Source organism: Manacus vitellinus, unplaced genomic scaffold, assembly GCF_001715985.3.
Source record: "Manacus vitellinus isolate BGI_N305 unplaced genomic scaffold, ASM171598v3 scaffold_44_pilon, whole genome shotgun sequence".
Taxonomy (NCBI): Eukaryota; Metazoa; Chordata; class Aves; order Passeriformes; family Pipridae; genus Manacus; species Manacus vitellinus.
The window spans coordinates 3,438,421-3,458,260 of NW_021940565.1; the positions used below are offsets into that span (position 1 = coordinate 3,438,421).

Sequence of the window (19,840 nt, forward strand, 5' to 3'; positions counted from 1 at the left end):
GCTTCTTCAGGCATTTGGGAATGGTGGAGAGTGTGTGTGTGAAAAGACAGGCTATTTTTAGGCTAATCTCTGCTACATGCTGTACAGGGCAGAATAGATTAACGAAGTCAAATTCACCTTAACAGTTTGATTATTGGAATGATTCAAAATGAGAAAAATTGCACATAAATCCAGCCAACCTAACAGCACATTTCTGGGACAAAGGTAGCTCCATGAATTGTTCAGCTTCTTCCCTAATGGAAGAGCTAAAGCCAAGGCATTTGAAGCACAAGCAGTGTATCAGGCACCATTAAAGGCAACCAAAAGTAGTTCCTTACTGAGAACTAGAGTATAACAGCTCTGAACCCTCTCATCTGACCAGATGTAAAAATTAAGATAAAAATATATCTACATCACCCCTGGAGGCCTAAAGATAAGAAAATCCTATCATTAAACCTGACGCTGCTAAATATGTAATTAACCAGGCTGTAAAGGCATTCAAAAAACCCCACCTGAGTTCCATCCACAGCTCTATCAAAACTTCTGTGTGATACTTGACAAATCATTTTAGCTACACTCTGGTAGGCAGCTACTGTGTGGTATTTCTTCCAGTGGTCACAACTGCTACTGCGTTTCAATCTTACTCCTCTGACATAAAATAACCTGATGTAAGAGAAGTCAGAATACACAGTAGCACTGCTCTGTCCATCTCTTGTTCTTCAACTGTATACTATATAATCTGACTTGGAAGAAAGAAAGGTAAACAACAAATAAAAGGCTTCACAGCACTGCTTCTCTTTATGTGGATTCCACAGTAAATACAGAAGAAGTTGTCATCTTCTGGGAAGCAAAAGATGAGGCTGAAAGCGGGAGGCCAGAACTCTCACTGATTGACAACTTAACTATCACAAGTAAAAAGCTTCCTGTACTTAAATACTTTTCTCTGTGCAAAGGAGTAGACAAGGCTTCAAACAAACAACCAGTATTTCAGAGAAAGAAAGAAAAAGTGCTGACACTTGGGCCACCCCTTTATGTATTTAGGTTACGTGCGATCTCCAGTCCAGGGGCTCTGAACACAAGACTAACCTGTGGCACACTGGCACTCGTAGCCATTGGGATGGTCGATACATTTGGCTCCATTGAGACACGGCGTGCTGGAGCAATCATCTATATCAATCTGACACACGGCACCACTGAATCCTGAAAGGCAGAAAAGAAGATGAAAATCCAGGAAGTCATTTGAAGTAGTTCATCTAGACAACTGCACCGTCAGGAATTATTTGTTAGCTAATCCTTAAAACCACTCAAACATAAGCTCAGCAGATCTAAATTCAATTGCATCATTAAGCACACACACCACGCCCTGGTGGATTGGTTCCTCATCCAAACCACCAGCCAAACTGTAGTTTCTGTCCCCCAGGTCAAAGGAGCCCCATCTTGCAAACTGAGCCAGCCAAGTCAAACAGAAATAAAGCAGATGGAGCACAAGTGGTGTCCACCACTGGACAGTATGCCCTGCCTGTAAAACTGAGAGCCCACCAATAAAAAACCTTCAAGTAATCAAAGCAAGCAGCTAAAAATAAAACAACAGCGCATACATCACTAGAGCCTTCAGACCAGAATTACCACAGCTGTATGGAATGTGATACGATATAGCACTGGGACTTTCAATACACTTCTTGAATTAGTTAACAAAGTATCAACAGGTTATGTCAGATGATGCAGACCCTTAGGCACTTCAAGAAAAAAATTAAAACCTTCAGGAATGCTTCTTGGAGGAAGGAACCAAAGGAGGACCCAGAACATCATTAGCCAATAAGAAGGGATACAGAATAGGCTTTTGTCATATATATTCTGAACTTAAAACTTTTTGTAAGCCATCAAGAAAACAAGTGATGTTCACCCTACAGCTAACATGCATCCCTCAGTTCATAATTTTTCCTTTTCTAGTGGAGCCCAATCCATTCCCTCCTCATGCATGCGGCATAAACCATAGCGATGCAAAACTGGCTTCTGCCTAAAAATCTCAGAAGACAAAAAGCATGCAGAGGGTCTGATCCTTAAAATGTGTTGAGAATCTCACTACGGTTTCCACAACAACAGAAGTTCATGTTGCCAACTACTCTTTTAGATGAGTGTCCAACTGTATATTTCTCAACACTTAACCCAATTACAGACACAATATTATTGCAACCAATACTTCACTGTTCTTATTTACTAGCCATTGCAACTCACTCATTCAAACAGATGCTGGTGCCCTAAGACAACAGAACCTCACAAGAAACGTATCACTTAAAACATCTGTGCAGTTCTTGGTAGGGTGAAGCAGGAAAAGCTTCCAGAAGTAAGAACTTACCAGGAGGACAGACACACTGGAAGCGGTTGACTTTATCAAGACACTCTCCATTGTTCACACAGGGATTACTTAGACACTCATCAATATCTTCTTCACAGTGAACACCTTTAAAACCTGTTAAAAAAATTGAAAAAATTGGAAGAGGTGACAGAAGAGGTGAGTGAAAGTCCTAGAAAGTGCCCTTGAAAGTGCCTCTTTTACTAGTGTTGAAAGTCTAACCCTAATTTCACTGAAAGTTTGCAGTTTGGACAGAACCTATGAGGTAAGAACATATACCAGAGGTTAAATCATTGCACCAGAGGTTACAAAGGGATGTTGAAGTGTATTTTTCGCTGTTGCAGAAGATGTTCACTTAATCAATGGCAACAGAAGTTTGTGGTGAATTCACATCTAATGTTTTCTTCCACTTGAGGAGAAGGTGTTTTGTTTTAATATTTTGAAAGATATCAATAATATATACCTCTCTATATATCAATAATATATTACCTTATACCAATATAAGGTAAAAGGTAAAAAAACAAACACAGCAGATTATTTTAGCTCAAGGATTTTTAGCTAATGGCAGGGTACAAGAAAAACTTTAAGAAAGGTGAAATACTTATGACTAGAGTTCCACCCTTCAAAACAGATTATATATTAATAAAAACTCATTGTAGTTGCCATGGTATCAGCTGATCACCTGCAGGGGTCACAATTCTTTCACTGTATTTTATAAGAATGTGCAACTGTCAACTTGCATTCTTTTTCTTTTTTTAACCACTTTCTATCAGAGAGCAAAATAGCAGACTACACTGGTCACTGGTATGCTGGTCGTACCAATTTTACAAGCACGATTTCAATCAAGTAACTTTCTTTGCAGTTATTTCCTCAGGTCACCAGGAGCTTACATCATTTGGGGTATTTTAAGCAAATAACCCGAACACTATTATCCTAGATCATCACATGCATACCTTAAAGCACAGTCACTCCTTTCAAGTTTGCACCTGCTTTGCTTTCACAAAGGTAAGTTTCTGCACATGCACTTAAGCAGGTACAGTAACAAATATGTTCTCACATACTCCAGCTCAGAAAGCTAACTTCCTTTGCTGATGTAGAGATTGGTTTCTTTCTCAGTCCTCTAATTGCTTTCTCCCTCCCACACACAAATGCCAAGTCCTCCTGGCTGGTGCTGCCACAGCAGGCTCTCTCTCACTGTTTCATTTTAGCCTCACACCTTTGCAGCTTTGTGTTCCACCTCAGCAGAGCAGAGCTGGCAACCCTCACTGTGCTCTGCCTTCTGCTTTCTTCCTTTGTTGGGGGCCCCATCTTGTCAGAAACTCCCCTCACCTGGCATACAGAGACATGTGAATCCTCCGATTTTATCCAGGCAGGTGGCATCGTTTTGGCACGGATTTGAGTGGCATTCATTGATGTCCATTTCACAGCGAGGTCCTGTGTACCCCTTCAAACACTCACAGTGGAAAGAGCCTTCTGTGTTGACGCATTTTCCAGCATGTTCACATGGATTGCTGTTTGCTGCAAGAAGGATACATAAACGTGTGTGTCAAAACCTCTCCTCATAGTGGGAAAGCCACAGCATTCTTTATTAGTCATGGTCTTTTCCAGTGGTCATTCCTTTCTATCAAGTAATACAGGGGAAAGACTGTTCATCCTCCTGGGGAAAGGCCACTGTGACTCACAAAAACATGTACCAGTTACTTTCCTGTCAGAAGGATTGTTGTCACTACCAGTGGACCAAAAGAGCAACTCTAGTCCATATTACTAATGACAGTTCTCAAGACAGGAGCATCAACTAGCAGGGTTTAGAGAATTAATGATGCTTTCAAGGCCTTATCTCTAGGTCATCTTTTGCATTTACTCCCAAGGTAGAAAAGATACCACCATGGCCACAAAACCAGCAAACTTGTCCACTGCATGTTTTCAAAAAGAAACTGCACTCTTATCCAAGGCAGACTAAGGAACAAAATTCAAAGAAGTGATTCTTTCCAGCACTTGCATGAGTGCTGGTTAGGTATTACCTTCACACATCACACTCTGGAAGCATGAACAAGCACTCACAAAACTGTAAGTAAGTCAGTAAGAGTCCAGTCAATCCTCAAAACCACACAACAGCATGCTATCAGAGAACTACAACTTCAAAAGCCCTCGTGGTCACCAGTCTTGGAAGGCACTCAAAAGATCCAGCCATGTTCTGGCTGTCAAACAGCCTTGACATATTTCTGTCGAGGCTGTAGCTACAACAGCTCCCACATGAACTGTGGTGCTTTCATTGTATCCTGCAGTTCTAAGGGACAGTTTAATTATCACACCTGTTTGCATGCACTCCTCTCACAATGCTAAAGCCCTCTTGCACAATGAAGAATGGTTAAGCATCTCATTGTTTTTCATATTCCAGAGGCTAACAGTTCAGATATGGACAACTATTTTGACTCAGCCTTCTGCTCTAAGTCTCACACAAGATTTAAAACCTCATCTAAAGACACCGAAATGAAAGGTAGAGAGCAAGAAAGGAGTCACATTTATGACGAGAAGCTATGAGAAAATGTGCATTCTTGCTCCTCTGTTAGTTCATAAAGCAAACGACTCAACTCCCTGTGCGTGTTCTCACACAGAGCAAACTCACCCATTGCACATTCATCCACATCCTCAGTGCAGTCTGCTCCCTTATGGCCTTGAGGACAGGTGCAGATGTAGTTTCCATTCACAGGATTGGTGTCACACAGGGCACCTTTCTGGCACGGATTGCTAACACAGGCATCATCCAAGTGGCACAGGAGACCTGGAGAAGTATCCAAGAGTTTATTAATAAAGTGAGATACACCAGTCACACTGTATGTCACATAGTCATATTCTCTGTCCTGATATTTCACATAGAGACTCTCACAGACAGAGGCTTAGGCAATATCTTACAGGCTTCAGCCTATAGACTACCATGGGGACTTCACCACACACTTATAAAACGTTATATTTAAATACAGATTCTGTGACTTTAAAGGTGTCTCCAGCACTTCTGGAGCAGTGAGATGTCTGACCATTACCAAAATGTCTTCCTTGCAGCACTTAACTAACTCTTCTCTGTAACCAGCATGATAATTTTTCTGACAGCTGAAAACAGAGGTGCACATGAAGCTCGCTTTCTTAATTCAGATATGCTGATCACTTGTATTTCCAGGTAGTAGTTAGGAAACGTATTTTTACGTAACCTAAGCCAGCAAATTTTCCACCGCATCAGCGAAGACGCCTACATCCTCACACACTCACACAAAAATACCTAAGTTTGCCTTCTAGACTCATACAGTTACCATAAGTGGCACAGAGCAAGTCACCCTCATGCACAACTTCTCAGGTAAACACAAGTTCTGCTAAAGGCTAGAAAAAGATCTGTTTTCCTTGCAATCTAAACCATAATAACTTTGTCTTCCAGCCTATACTACTTTGTCCCAAGTTACAGGGGTTTAACAGGTCTCTGCTCATGGACAGCACGCAAAGTTCCCTTTCGTTCTTCCTGGTTTGGGCACAAAGTGTGTAAAACAAACACATCGCTTCAAACAAACGCATAAACTTCAGCACCTTCTGTTAAGTGCCAGATTTATGCAAGTTTTCCGTGCTTACCTGCCTTTCCCTCAGGACAAATGCAGGAGAAAGAAGCCACCCGGTCAATGCAGGTGGAGCCGTTGGCACAGGAGGCAGTGAAGCAGTCATCGATGTTCTTGCTGCAGTCATCCCCGCTCCAGCCGTTGACACAGACACAGGCATAGCCCCCGTTGTGGTTGGTGCAGGTGCCTCCATTCTGACAGGCATTGGGCTGGAGCTGGCATTCATCCACGTCCTCAGTGCAGAACTGGCCTGATGCACAGAAACAGACAAGTTTAACGTAAGTTGAGACACTCAGATTCAAGGAGATTCCTGCACGGACAATGTTACCGAGGGAATCGCTGCAGTCGAGCTTGAGCCTCACTTCTTAACTCCGGGATTTTTGAGCACGAGAACTTCCAATAACACTGTCGTCAAATTAGGCAAAGACAACTAGCATCCCTAAGTGACCCTAAAGTAGGAGCTGAACTGCAAATAACTTCAAAAAGGCACAGTTTGGGAGCCAGCAGGCAGCCTGCACCGTATGAAGATACATCTGCAAGGGGGTGAGAAACAGAAAGAATGAAGGTCTGCCAGCAGTGCAACCAGAGGGACTAAGAGAGAAGATGGCCTCCCAAGAAAATCTTGTCAAAGCAGTGTCAACAGACCAGCAACAAAGGAACTCTCGTCAGGAGAACTTAACTTTTTCCTATATAATTATTCAATGAAGATTACTTGAAGAAGAATAAAATTTTTGACACTCGCCTACCTAAAATACTCATTTTTCTTCCCCCACGTAGTATGCAGACAACCACAAGTACTTGGGAGGTTTCTTGGTTGTTGAGAGGTTTTTTGCTTTCTTTTTATTCAGAAACAAAATAATTACTCTAAAAATATTTTTATGACTGGAGATATTAGAGAGAAGAAAATAAATGTACACTCTCAGAGAGATTTAAGGAAAAGGACCAATGGACCACTAAGTACAAAACAGTTTTCAAGGGATACTGAATTTTACAGACACATATATAGAAAGCTCTGCATAAAGTATTTATTTGCCGAAATCCATCTTGCTTTGACATCAAAATCTGGAGAACCTACCACTTGCACCAATATTTTGTTTTAACAGTTATTCAGCTTCCTGATTACAATTGCATGGTTTACTTTGAAGCCAAAATTGTTTAGGTGAAGTTTCAAATCATTCATTCTTATTTTGAGTTCCTTGAACAGATAAAACCTCATGGCTCAGCATCAGCTCATTTCTTCCCAGGCTGGCATATGGGTGCACATGTGCAACCACAGACTATGGTCACAGTCAACAATCTCCTGCTTGATAAACTATTTCTCCCCTTTCAGTTACATTAAGAATGCCCTGGCACTGAAAGCTTGTTGGGTTTTTTTACCATGCTTCTTGATAACTTGCTTTTACTGTCCTTCCTAAAACACTCATACAATGCACACAGCCCCAGAAGAAGGTCCTTTATCAGAGAGTAAGATTTGATTTGTTTGATGACCTTCCCCCTCCTCCAGCTGACACCATTGCCTCCCTCACCAGTTTGCAGCAGCTTTCCATTATTTGGGCCAAGTCTCTTTAGTAAATGTGCTGCTACCACCAAGATCCTCCCATTTCTCTTCTCCAGCTGCTCTATCAGCTGCACACTTAAAATTGCCTGGAATTCCCCCTGTATTCCAAGAATAAGAAATTCAAGAGCATGTCACAGGTCTCCCCTGCCTGGGCTCCACTCTATTCAGGTTTACCAATTCAGAAGTAATTATTAGATGTTGCTTAAGTCACCTTGTTTATTAATGGCCCAGAAATAATGAGGTAAGACACACCCTCTTCCAATGCACAGAACTGAAACATTGTTGGCAGGAATCTAAAAATGTTCAGTCTTAACCATCTCCATCTACTATACTCATATCACAATTTGTTTTCAAAGAACTTAAATAAATCTTTGCCTTTGATCCTGTGAGACCTGGATTATTTTTTTTTCGCTTTGTGACAAAGAAATACAATTATTATTAAAAAAATGAGTTGCACAACTGACTGTGTTCTGTGCCTCCTGTTCCTTTCACCAGTAGGATTACTTCAAATCAAGAATTCTATCACTTTTAAAACCGTAATAAAATTTTAACAGTAATAATAATTACTATAGAGTTTTCAGAATTAATCTTCAAATCTCAGTTTGCTTAGAAAACAGGGGGAGGGGGAAATCTAACACCAGGTATCATTATCTCTAAAACACCTCCCTGCATTATGAAAAAACAAACCGTGCATTTGTCATACTAGAAGTGGTTTGTTTATGGGCTTTCAGTGTTGGCTTATCAGTGGCCAGACTGAAAAGAGTCAGTTGGCTGGGGCCGGTTCCTCGCAGTCGCGCGTATCTCGCAACTCAACACAACTGACTTCCTCTTAAAAAAAAATAAAATAATCAGGACGTTATTTGCTTATTATAAAAGTGATTTTCCTTCTTTTCTTGGAGGGGGCCCAACCCAGATCAAAGGACACACTCTCTGACAAACACTCATCCTTAGCACGGCCGTCAGCACCCTTGCAGCCTTTGCGTCCTCCTTTTAGCTGCAGCCAATTCAAACTGCTGTCACTAAAGCATGAAGAGGGTCTCAGTGCTGAAGTTGCCACACCACTCCAGATTGTAATGCATCTCAAAACAAGAAAACAAATCACTTGTCTTGTGACTGGCTGAATAGAAGTCCTGAAATATAACCTTTTATGGACTTTTGGGGAGGGCAATTGAGTGTGGGTATGTGAGTTTTGGCTTTTCGGGTTTTGTTAAAGCAAGATGGACAAACTACTCCCTCATACACACTATCAGGCTTCATTTTTGACTTACCATCCCATTTTGACTATCCATTTCCATTCCAAGTGTTACTAGTAGTATCAACTTAGGACCTTTTTTAGTATTTTTTTTTTTACCAGTACTTAGAAAATACTGGTAAAAGTACTTTATTTCTCCACTTCTAGAAAGGACAGTACCAAGTGACATCACTGATGTCCTTGCAATAACCCCATGTCCTAGGCTACTCAGCCCCAAACTAAAAGGAACTTCTAAAAGGTCTATCAATGTTTCCACAAGAGAATTAAAAAGCAGAGCTCAAAATTCTTCAAGCAATTCAATCGTATTTAAAAAACAAACCACATCTGAGCTCCTTGATTCTGATCCTCACTTAGCTTCTCTGTGTTTCTAATGCTCCTTTTGCAGCTACCAGATCACAATCATATTTGTGTTTAATTATGAATCTGAATCAAACAGAGCTCCAGCTTAATGCAGTTTGTTTTAAAAACAGAGGAAATTCAATTCAATATATTAAGAGGCATAGATGAGCTATTAACTACTGTATTTTACTACTGAGTATTTTAAAGAAGAGATCTTATTCTTTACTGAAGTTATAATTGAAATAAAGACTCAGTTTCTGGACAAAAACACATGAATTAAAAGCAACATAAGGCAAATAAAGCATATCAATCTAACCACATTAATAAATGTACAACACTCAGGCTCACCACCATCAGGCAATGTAAGGGCAAGAGTCTTTTGAAAGATTTTGGAATTATGTTTTGAAATACTACAAATCCCAGGCTAAAGCCTGAGATGGTCACATTTCTTAACTGGAGCTGGTGAATTGGCTGAAAATGCTTGAACTTTAATTGCTGAAGTGGGGCTTGAGTGGTTTGGACATGTGTTCTGTAGCCCACAGTCCTCAAAGGAAAAAACAAAAGGGTTTTTTAGGTTGGGTGGTTTGGTGAGGTTTGGGTTTTCAGATAAGTTATGGTTGCTTACGTGGTATTCTTGAACATTTAGGTGTTAACAGCATAAGATTAATGGTCAATATTGTAATTTTTCAACACAGGTTTTTGGAATGGCCACAGACTCTCATTCTCCCAAAAGGGCTGATTTGCCCACAGCAGACACTTCAAATGAGAGAAATAGATTAATACTTTGGGCAGGTGCTGCAAAGAAAAGATTTGACACTTCTGTTGTTAGTGACCTATGTCTTCAACAATGTCTGGGATTCCAGAATGATTTTTTTTTTATGGCACAGGCAGAAGCCTCTTTCAGTGCTGGACATAAAACAGGATTTAATTCTAAAACTTCTCAACGAATACTCTGCACAACACTTCTCTCTGCCAGGTCAGCTAGCTTTAAAGTCAAATGGACAAAAGACCTCTAGGACAGTTTACTTACGGGATGCTGCTTTGACTTAATTGTAACAAAATTAGGTATATTTATTTATAGCCACGTAGTTGGTAAGCTGTTTTTCTGCCTGTTAAGAGTTTTAGGCAGAATCAAGTTCTTTCATTCACAGAACTGAAATCCAACTTCCAAGTGCAAAGTCCATTACGAATTGTATGAACTGTACAGTGTAATACACATTTTCATAACCCCACAACCACTTCAGCTGAAGTTAATTCATCTGGCTGCAAATGTCTGTAGGTATTTCTTTTCTTGTGCTCTTGCTACTTTCCGTTACATTTCTAAACAAAACATAGTAAATACAGGGTAAACTAGTAAAGGCAAGTGCAATACACTAACTGTACCGTATTTTAATGGATGTGTAGAAACAAACACATAAAAGACAACAAGAAAGGAAACAAATTACTCCAAGAAGCTAATAAAAACCTAACCTGACCTTGATATTTGCAGAGCCTGGGAAATCAGTAAAATGCCGACTCAGGTTCTAAGTGACCTTGTACAAAGTAAACAGCTAGTCAGTGTGGTATTTCAAAATTGAAAACTAGAAGTAGAAAAAGGGAACAGCCATCAACTCTTAGCACTTTTTGCCCACTATGAAACTAAGTTACTTCCTGCATATTTCCCCTGGAAAAAAAAAAAAGTGCCATATGGAGTAAGTCAGACATTTGCTGCTTTGATTACTCCCATTTTCAGACCCTCAGGAACTGAACAGGAACTCCAGAAGGTTCTCTTTAGGCAGACACAGGATGCAGTGGTTCAAGGCCCCTCAAGCAGTTGTACCAGATATCACTGATGAGAAACAGCCAGCCCCATCTCTTACAGGTCTTTATGTTAAAAAAAAATAAATAAAGCCTTATTTATACAGGTAAGGTAGCACACAAAATGAGTACAATCCTACACTGAAAGAGAGGAGCATTAAACTTGAGCAAACAAGAAACCCAAACAGTCACTCTGAGAAGCAGCACCAGCAATGTTCAAAAGTTGATCCTAGCAAACCATAGAGGGTTTACATAAACCCCAATTCCAACTGCATTGAACCTGCAGGTGAATGCAGGACCTGCAGTCACTTCAATCAGAGGCCTTCATATTTGGCAGCACAGACTTTCTGCAAAGGAAAAAGTTTTCTTGGCCTCTTAACAGCTCTCCAGCAGGAAAGTCTGTTGATGCACAGCTGGAGTACCAGAGGCTAAAGCTCCTGAGAGCAGATCTAATGCAGTTTAATAACTAAAGAGATTTAGTAGGACAAAGGGTCAAAATACCTTCCTGCGCCTTGAAAAAAAAATCAGTTTGTTGAAAACTGAGCTGGGAGGAGACAGCAATGACCCATTTCTCTCAAAATCACAACTGCCACAGCAGCAGACTCAAACTGAACTGGAAGTCAGAATATCTTATAGGTTTAGTGATACTGGTAAAATAATTGAGTGAGAATCACAAACTGGTCATTAGGATCTTAAGAGACTCACTGCAAGAGGAGCATCAAGTTTCAAGAAGGTTTGTGTCCCCATCCCCTCAGCAGCTCACTAGAAGTTTGCCACTTATCTCAGACTAGCACTCCAGTACACAGGAAAGAGCTCACTAGCTCTCCTGAAAGGGCTATCTGGGAACCATAAACCAGATCTATGCAGAAACCCTCTGAAAGAGTAATTTAATTCACAAAGTATTCCAAAGATTGCTGTATGAGTTTTGAATACAATCAGTGTAGCTAAAGAAAAGCATGGCTCATTAGAACTGTTTGTATTTTTTATTTTTTCTCCAAGTTTCAAAGGACTACTAAGTGAGAAGGTGAAGCATCTTATCAAGACTCAAGAACGGGCTAAGAGATAAGGAACAGTATTTGTATAAAGGACCAAATCTAAGAGTGGCAGAAGGTCACCAGTGCCACACTGCAGAGGACCAGGCAGTTTCTTCTCCTCTCTAACCACACGTGTGTATATTCAGGATGCCAGCTGGCAGACCACACAGCTGGCTAGGGATGGACATTCCTCTGCCCAGGAGGGGCAGACAACTTGTGTTTTCTTTTAACACAAGAAAAACCATGTGCATTGACAGCGCAACCCAATGTGTATTGATCTGTCAGGTCAAAGCTCAGTCCCCTCATGCTGTTGTGTGAGTCTCCTCAGCAAAAGGAAAAGGAAAAATCACATGGAGTCATGAGGCCTTTTGGTAAAATGGTATTTATGAAAAATATTTTAGCTCTCATGTTTTTGAATTGTGTATTTGTAAAAGCACTCAGTTTAATCTTTAACCCACAGAATTACCATATTCACTGAAATAACCCAGTTAAATTTAATGCTTACAGGCACAGGAGCATCTAATTAAAGGCCTGGAAGAAGATGAACAGTAGGCGGTGGTATCTTTTGCAAAACAACATTTATGTTTCCCAAGAGGAAGCCAGGGGATTTTGGACAGATTCAACCAAGAGAGGCTGCTGGGCAGTGCAACAGCAGACAAGGTTTGATGCACAAACACCAACTAAAATACAAAGGCAAACACACTTGCTGAAGAAGGTTTAGGTTAGGCACTCCTTGAGGAAACATCAGCTTCCCTGCAACAATTCAGTGGGGATCTCTGCTCAGTGACAGGTTTAATCAACAAAATAAACATCGCTGAGCAGACATTTGACTACAAGGAAGAATAACTAATGCAAACACTTGTTGTGCAACAGCAATGGCACTGCTTCAGTCTGGAACACATTTTGCAGTACTGAAGCCACCACCTCTCAGTAAAGACACTGAAAAGAGGTAGAGTTCATAGTCTGACAGACTGATGGAGAGAAGACTTTTCTAAGAGACTTACAAAGCAGTTGCTACCCACAAAGGGAGAAAGGCAGCTGGTAAAAAGTATAATACAAGAGTTATTGCTGGGAAGATACAGCACGTGACAAAGTATACAAAAGAAAATATCTGATCATTAATTTAATGTGCTTTATTGACACAAGGTATCTCAAAGCAGAGAACTTCAAACTTCTCTGAAGGAGGGAACACTTTTATATAGGCCAAAATGTCCAGAGCAACAAACAGGTAATACCTGAAAGGGATCTCAAACGTGATATCCAGATCACATCCAAACTCCAGACACTCCCACAAAGCCACGTCCACAGTTCACTGCAGGCAATCCAATGAATACAATTGATGTCTTCAGTTCCAAGGATGGCTTCAGGGACACACAGAATTCCATGGACTACACTGTTTACATCTGCCAGAAGTGCCCCCAGTTGCGTGTTGTGTTTAATAAAGGTGTTCCCTTCTTAAGTATTACAGCAGTTCCCCCGGAAAAAAGGACTGAAGCCAACTATTTTTTCCTTTCTTTTCTGAAGGAGTAAGAAGCATCACACTCTCAAAAACATGCTCTTTCCCCAGGATCTCACAGCATCTTTCTCCCAGAGCAGCAAAGTAGCAGCAGCCGTTCCCCAACCTCAGGTGTTGGGTTTTCGGCTTTGTTTTTAATAGATCTAATTATATCTTGGGCAATGTCAAATACCATCCCAGATATCATAAATTTAAGAGCTTAATATAGAATTTGAACAATTGAAGATGAATCTACAACTGTAGAGAGCAAACATCTGTGTTTATTTTAGACTAATATGGTGGAGAAAAGAGTTTAATTTCATAACCACACTGGGAAGCATGTAGTGGAACTAATGGGCTTTTACAAGGGATTTTACAACCCTCAAATACAAAACTCTGGGCTTTAAGAGACTTATGCACGGCCTGATCCATTAAATACTGCCCTAAATTACTCCCCACAGACTACTGGGTAGCGAGGGTAGCCCTGACTGAGCTCTTCAGAGGCAATAATACAAATTATCAGAACACAATTCATTAAAAATTATTACTCAAGTGCTAATAACAGACTGATTTAATATGGTGATAGTAGGTGAAATGACTGGGGACAGCAGCAAGACAGAGAAGTAAACAACAGGAAAAACACATTACCAAGCTACTCTTGGCTTTGTCCTTCTGTTTACCTCCTCTGGAAAACCCAGTGAATCAGGGAAATACCTAACAAGTGAAAAGATCTGCAAGGCAAAAAAAAATTTACAGTTGGAGCCAAAACTTACAATGAAAGCTTCCTATTCTCAAGCTATCTCAGCAACACATCTTTACTAATTACCCAAAGACAAATCATCTCACTCTAAGTACAAGGGAAGGGACAGAAACTGCCAGGAACAAGTCAGCTGCAGATAAAACAACTGTTACCTATTAGTCTGGTCTCACAGCACACATCCACCAACCCAGCCTCACCAGAGGGGTCTGGCCTATTTTGTTTTAGTGCCAAACACATGAAAAGGACATCTCCACAAGAGCTTCTTTGGCATATTTGATTGCCAAGAGTATTTTCCAACCTGGAAAGCCACTAAAGACACAAGGGAAGAAGCAGCAGTGTGGTCTAAATTGGATGCTGTCATTCTGTCATCAGATCAGTTCAGCTGTTAACACCTCAGGTGTTTTATTACAGCTACCTCCTACCCAAGGCTTGCAGTTGGGAAATGAAAAGCAGCACAAAACAAACAGGAGGTTGTGGTTGTTGTTCCAGAATCCATACCGGCTAAGGGTGTAACTTCTAATGCCCCTGAAATCCATCTGCTCTGCACAACACTGGAACCAAGTGCCACAAGAGAAACAAACAACGTCCAGGATAAAGTCTGTTTGTGCCCGATACTTCAAACCATTTGTACACTCAAACTCAGAGCTGCCACCTCCAGAGGCTTCCACGTGCCCCCTGCTCCCTTTGTATCTGACAGTTCAAACATGAAGGAAGAAAAAGAATCATAATCCCTCTTGGCCTCTTTCCGAGCTGTCTCTTGGAGATACTACTGTAGTGACACCAGCCAACTTGTCAAGTCTGGCACAGACGGATCTCAGGCAGTACCAAAGAGGTCACTGTGCTTTTTAATAAAGCCTGGAAAAGCACCAGAAAGCTGATCATTGCTACACCACTGGGGAAGATGACTGCACTTCTCACAGGAGCGTGACCAAGCCTCCCTGAGCTAATACAAAGGTCTCTGGACGTAACGCAACCAGGGTCGGGAAGGAGTACAACCCCAACAGTGCTGTCACATAATAATCAACACCCTCAAGAGAACAGCAAGGATGTATATTCAGTGACTTAGGAGGCTGGCATGTCCAACCTTTATGATCCAAGCCACCTATTGTCAGAATTAGTTCCTCCACATTTTGAGTCTAAGTACTCCAGGAAGGCAGTAATTTTTCAAACACTAAGCTAACATGACTTGCTACAGTATATTTTGTGACACAGAAGCTGAGGGAAGCGGTATTTGGCAAAGAAAGTCTTAAAAAACAAAATACCAGAGCACATGAACTTGCATAAAAATGTTAAACATTAGCCTTTTGATGTTTATCCTCCCTTCTTAGCAAAGTCACGTCTGCCCAGAGTTTAAGGTTGGGATTTTCAAAGAAAACCAAGGTAGGGAGCAAATATTACTCTAATTAAATAGGAATCGAACCCTTAACTCCCTGTGTTGAAAATTCCTGCCTAAAGCTCTGCAGAAAAATAACCTTTCTGCTAGTGTGTAAGAGCATATGACCAAGCTAACAGCTATTTTAATTAAAAAGCACAGCCCTGCCGCCTTAAGAGCTTTTCTGCTCAAGACAAACATTTGCTGCTTAAGCTAGGTCCCAGTGCTGGAGTTCTTTGGTGGAGTCAGCTGTTAGCACACTGTGCTTCCCTTGAGACAAAGGTCGCCCGGATTTTAAAATATACAGTTCACTGGAGCCCTCTTTTCAGGGGAAAACAAAGCCTAAATAAATAAAACTGCCATGGGAGCCTCGCCTTCCCAGTCACAGGGAATGAAAGGCAGCAAGCAGGCCAAGCCTGCAACTGAAGCACTGTAGTACAGGTCTTCCAAAACCCGCTCAAGTGTGGACACAGTGTGTCCCCAAACCCAGAGACTCAGCCCACAGCTTCTGATGCAGCACTTCAGGAGTGAACTGTGCAAAAGGCTTAACTCCAAGGAAGATACAAATCAATCTCTGCTGTGCATTGCTCCTGAAACTTGATTTGGGCCAAACACAGATTCACAGCGAACCTCTGAAATACTGCGAACTTTACAGTGAGGCAGGAGTCCTTCTCAGCCAAGAAAAACAAAAGCATTTACAGCATTTTATATTGTTAATCACTTTAGTATGCAAATTGTCAAGTCATCTTTCTTGACCCAAAGCTGCACAGGTTAGATCAACAGACTAAACAGGTGCATTTTTAAACAAAGCTTTGTTTCTTTAGATGAAATGTAGTCTGGAATGACTGAGTATCCTTTAAATTCTCAGGTGGTTTCACTGTGGCTGTGAAAGGACACCCTAACCTTCCACATGACTTTACAGCCCTGGACTGCCATCACATCCTCTGCATCCACTCACCCATGAGACTGCTCTGTGAATTTTAATTCCTGATCCCAGAGAAAAAAAAAAAAAAAAAGAAAAGAAAAAGGCAAGAGTGGAAAAAAAAAAAAAAAAGGCAGCTGGACAGGATGTTTTACTAGATTAGTGAGTTAAAGTGGCACAATCCAAAAAATATCAGAGCCAGCTCAGGGGAAGAGTGGATGGCAGCAGGGAGAGAAGGCAAAGACACCTTCCTCCTCAGACCACAGTGAGCCCACAAGGCTGGATTACCTGTTGCAGAACAGCAGCATAAAGCAGAGTCTTCACATGGCGCAGATGTTAGCGAGGATTTTTGGCTAGTTTTGACTCAAATCACATGTACATCAAATTCTCTGGCCTGTCACACACACAGGAATAGACTTCAGTCTTTCATGAAAGCATCCAGGTCTATTTCCAAGAAAAGGTGGACCTTCCTTATACATCTGCAACACTGTGCTTTGAAAGGACCCAACAAACACGGGTTCTAACAAAGGACTTATCCTGGGACAAGATAAAGTCATCCTTAAACAAACAATCAGTTAACATTCAGCAAGAAGAAAGATCTGGGGCAGTTTCACCCAAACATCTAAGAGTGTCTTATCAGTCACAAATTTATGAGGTTGATGATCACTGTAACTACATGAAATACGAGAACTTGAAGGTGACAAAAACATTAGTGACAGCAGGAATTTCTGGTCACTGTTTTTGAAAGGCAAGATTTTATCTTTCCGGAAAAAACAGCAAAATGAGAATGAGAAGGCAGGCACTTCAACAAAAAAGGAGCAGTGAGCTCTGTTTGAAGAGCAGGAAACAAGACCGAAAGCAAACAGTGTCACAAAAGGTGGGAGCAAGTAGAAAAAAAACAAAAAAGTATTTTTTTAAAAAAAACGCATAACTATGTAGCCCAGCCTACCACCTGCCAAGAAGCAGATGGTTACCAAAAGGAATTAGAACAGATTCTGTTTCAGTAAAGGATGCTTCAGTACTACTTTACAGAAAACTTTTCTTCATAGGATGCAGTACAGCTTCTTGATTTTTCTAGCAAGGAATGGGACTGGTTTCTCTGTGCCATGAAACACAGACTGCATTAACAAACATGGTAAGAGCATCATTCACAGCACAAAGATTAAATAAAGACTAAAACTGCAAACAGACAAACTGCCCCAAGATTAGTTGACAAGTATTTGAAAAAAGAGACCGTTATGAAGACAGCACATCAATACTGTTAGGCATTTTTAGAAAATTTAACATCCTTTCAGTTTTGGCTGACATTTACTTACAGACATGGGTATTTGGGTCGTTTTTTTTTTTTTTTTGAGCAGTACACAATGTCCTCTAACCTCAAGGTCTTACTGAATGCTTTTGATTTCCTGAAGTGTTCATTCTCATGGTCTGACCCTGTCGGGCTGTAACACTAATCAGGACAGACTCCAAAAGAGTGGTGTGCTCAGCTCTCCCCTTTTCACTTACCTTAGAGAAGATTAAAATGTTGTAAACCCACTTTGTGCAAAGGATGGACCTCCACTTATGCATTTCCTTATTGCTGAATAACTAATGTTTTCTTGTAGTTTTTTTCCTCTCAGCATCATGTGCAGTTTAATCTTGAAAAAAGTCATCTCTCCCTCCAAACTATTCCAGAAGTCCTCTATCCACCTTCCCTGTTTTGTGCCCTGCCTCAGTATCACCACTTATGTCTCCAAGTTGAACATGTACTGTTTTCTTGCACCTCCTTGGTTCTCTACTTGAAAATGCAATAAAGGGATTGAAGCCCATTGAGAGAAACAAATTTCTTTCCAGAAAATGCTACTGAGATGACAGAGAAGAGTCACAGAAACTGGTACTGTGCATTTCAGACAAGACAGTTCAGTTCCCCAAAGGCTCTAACCTTTATTGTTCAAACAGCCAAACTGCTGTTTCCTAAATTGTGAGATCATTTTTATTTCCAAACTGACCCAACTCTAAGTCTAGAAAGGCAACAGACTTGAGAACCCATCACCTAAAACCACCGCTGCACTGACAACCTTAACTGTACCACAAACAAGGGAAATTCTCAGAAAGCCCATTCCATTAATTTGTGTTAGAAAGCCATGGGAACACAAGGCTTGGAGAGTTCCTCTCTCTTTCCAGGGTTTCACTGGAAGGAAGCCTCCTTCACGCACACAAGGTTTTTCTGGAGAGACTGTCCACACAGAAGAAAGATGACACAAGACTGGGCCACAACACAGGTCCAGCGATTTTTCTCAATGCTATTTAGAGCCCATAACAGGTTCAGAGAGGGAACCACCACAACTGCATTGCAAAGAACTTTGGTTCTTTGGAAAAGTGGTTGATCGTAGAGACAATCCATCAAAACACCAAACAGAATCACAGCCTGTTACCACCAAGGTCTCTTCCAGGTGAGTTGCAGAAGTCATCCCTAGCTGACAGCAGACATCCACCCAAATCCTGTAAACCAAGTTAAACTTATGATAGCAAAATAATATCTTGTAGATTATACACTCATGATCATCATATTCTCTGTGCTTGAGAATAAGCCTGAGATTAATTTGCTACTGACAGACACTGGAAGTCATAACAGTCATTTCTGCGGCATGGAGCAAGATTTTAGGGGTCACTAAGGGTTTGCTGTCTCCACACCCAAGCTCCCTTCATGTTTTCCTTTACAGGTCTCACTTTCTGCATGCTTTAAGGGTATAGAGAAGCAGTACAGAAGCAAGGACATTTGCTCATCAAGGGGAGGACTCATTCTCTCCTATTTACACCTAGTTTCACAGAGCTATGCAAGCTGTGGTGCACTTCACTCTTTTATGTGGCTTTAAACTTCATTTAAGAATTATTTTTTTTTCAAGCTAATGAGGGTTCTTAACTGGCAGTTTCCTTTGCAGTTAGTGACAAACTGTTTACAGTAAGAATGAATGTTCTCTGAGGAAAAAAGCTTTTTTAAACTCAGTTTTAAGTCTGTTTTTTTTACCTATGATTTTGAAATAAGGGTAAAAGCATACTCAACTGAAAAAGTGCACCAGCTAAGAATGACTAATATGACTCAAGCTCACCCCATAACCGGAGGTATTTGTTTATTTTTGAGGTATGGAGACATTTTGCAACTAAATATGACACTGAGTTTCCTGTAAGCTGCTTCCTTACGTCATGCATAACACTTTCTTGAAATTCACACTCTTTTTCCCTACTGACTCAGAGTAATACAGATTCATTTATGAAGCAAAAGTAGCTTTGCTACTCCAGATAAAAATCAGTCAAGCAGGAAAATAATAGTAGCAAACCCATAAGCTGTCCATACACCTACTTCTCTTCCCTCCTTTTCCCCAACCTATTCCTCCTTTCAG

At 40.8% G+C, this 19,840-nt stretch overlaps 1 protein-coding gene across 2 annotated transcripts in view; it reads right to left on the reverse strand.

Annotated features, from left to right (window-relative positions):
• NOTCH2 (notch receptor 2) overlaps positions 1-19,840 on the reverse strand; it is a 75,502-nt gene that overhangs the window by 37,596 nt on the left and 18,066 nt on the right. Inside the window, exons 5-9 of one of the 2 annotated variants that reach the window (XM_018079077.2) lie at positions 5,948-6,181; positions 4,959-5,114; positions 3,662-3,850; positions 2,336-2,449; positions 1,066-1,179 (exon numbers count right to left, since the gene is read on the reverse strand). In XM_018079077.2, coding sequence (XP_017934566.2) covers positions 1,066-1,179; positions 2,336-2,449; positions 3,662-3,850; positions 4,959-5,114; positions 5,948-6,181 — 807 coding nt within the window. Of the gene's footprint in view, positions 1-1,065; positions 1,180-2,335; positions 2,450-3,661; positions 3,851-4,958; positions 5,115-5,947; positions 6,182-10,843; positions 10,944-19,840 lie in introns of those variants that run through there. The other variant, XM_025895802.2, reaches the window with a different exon arrangement.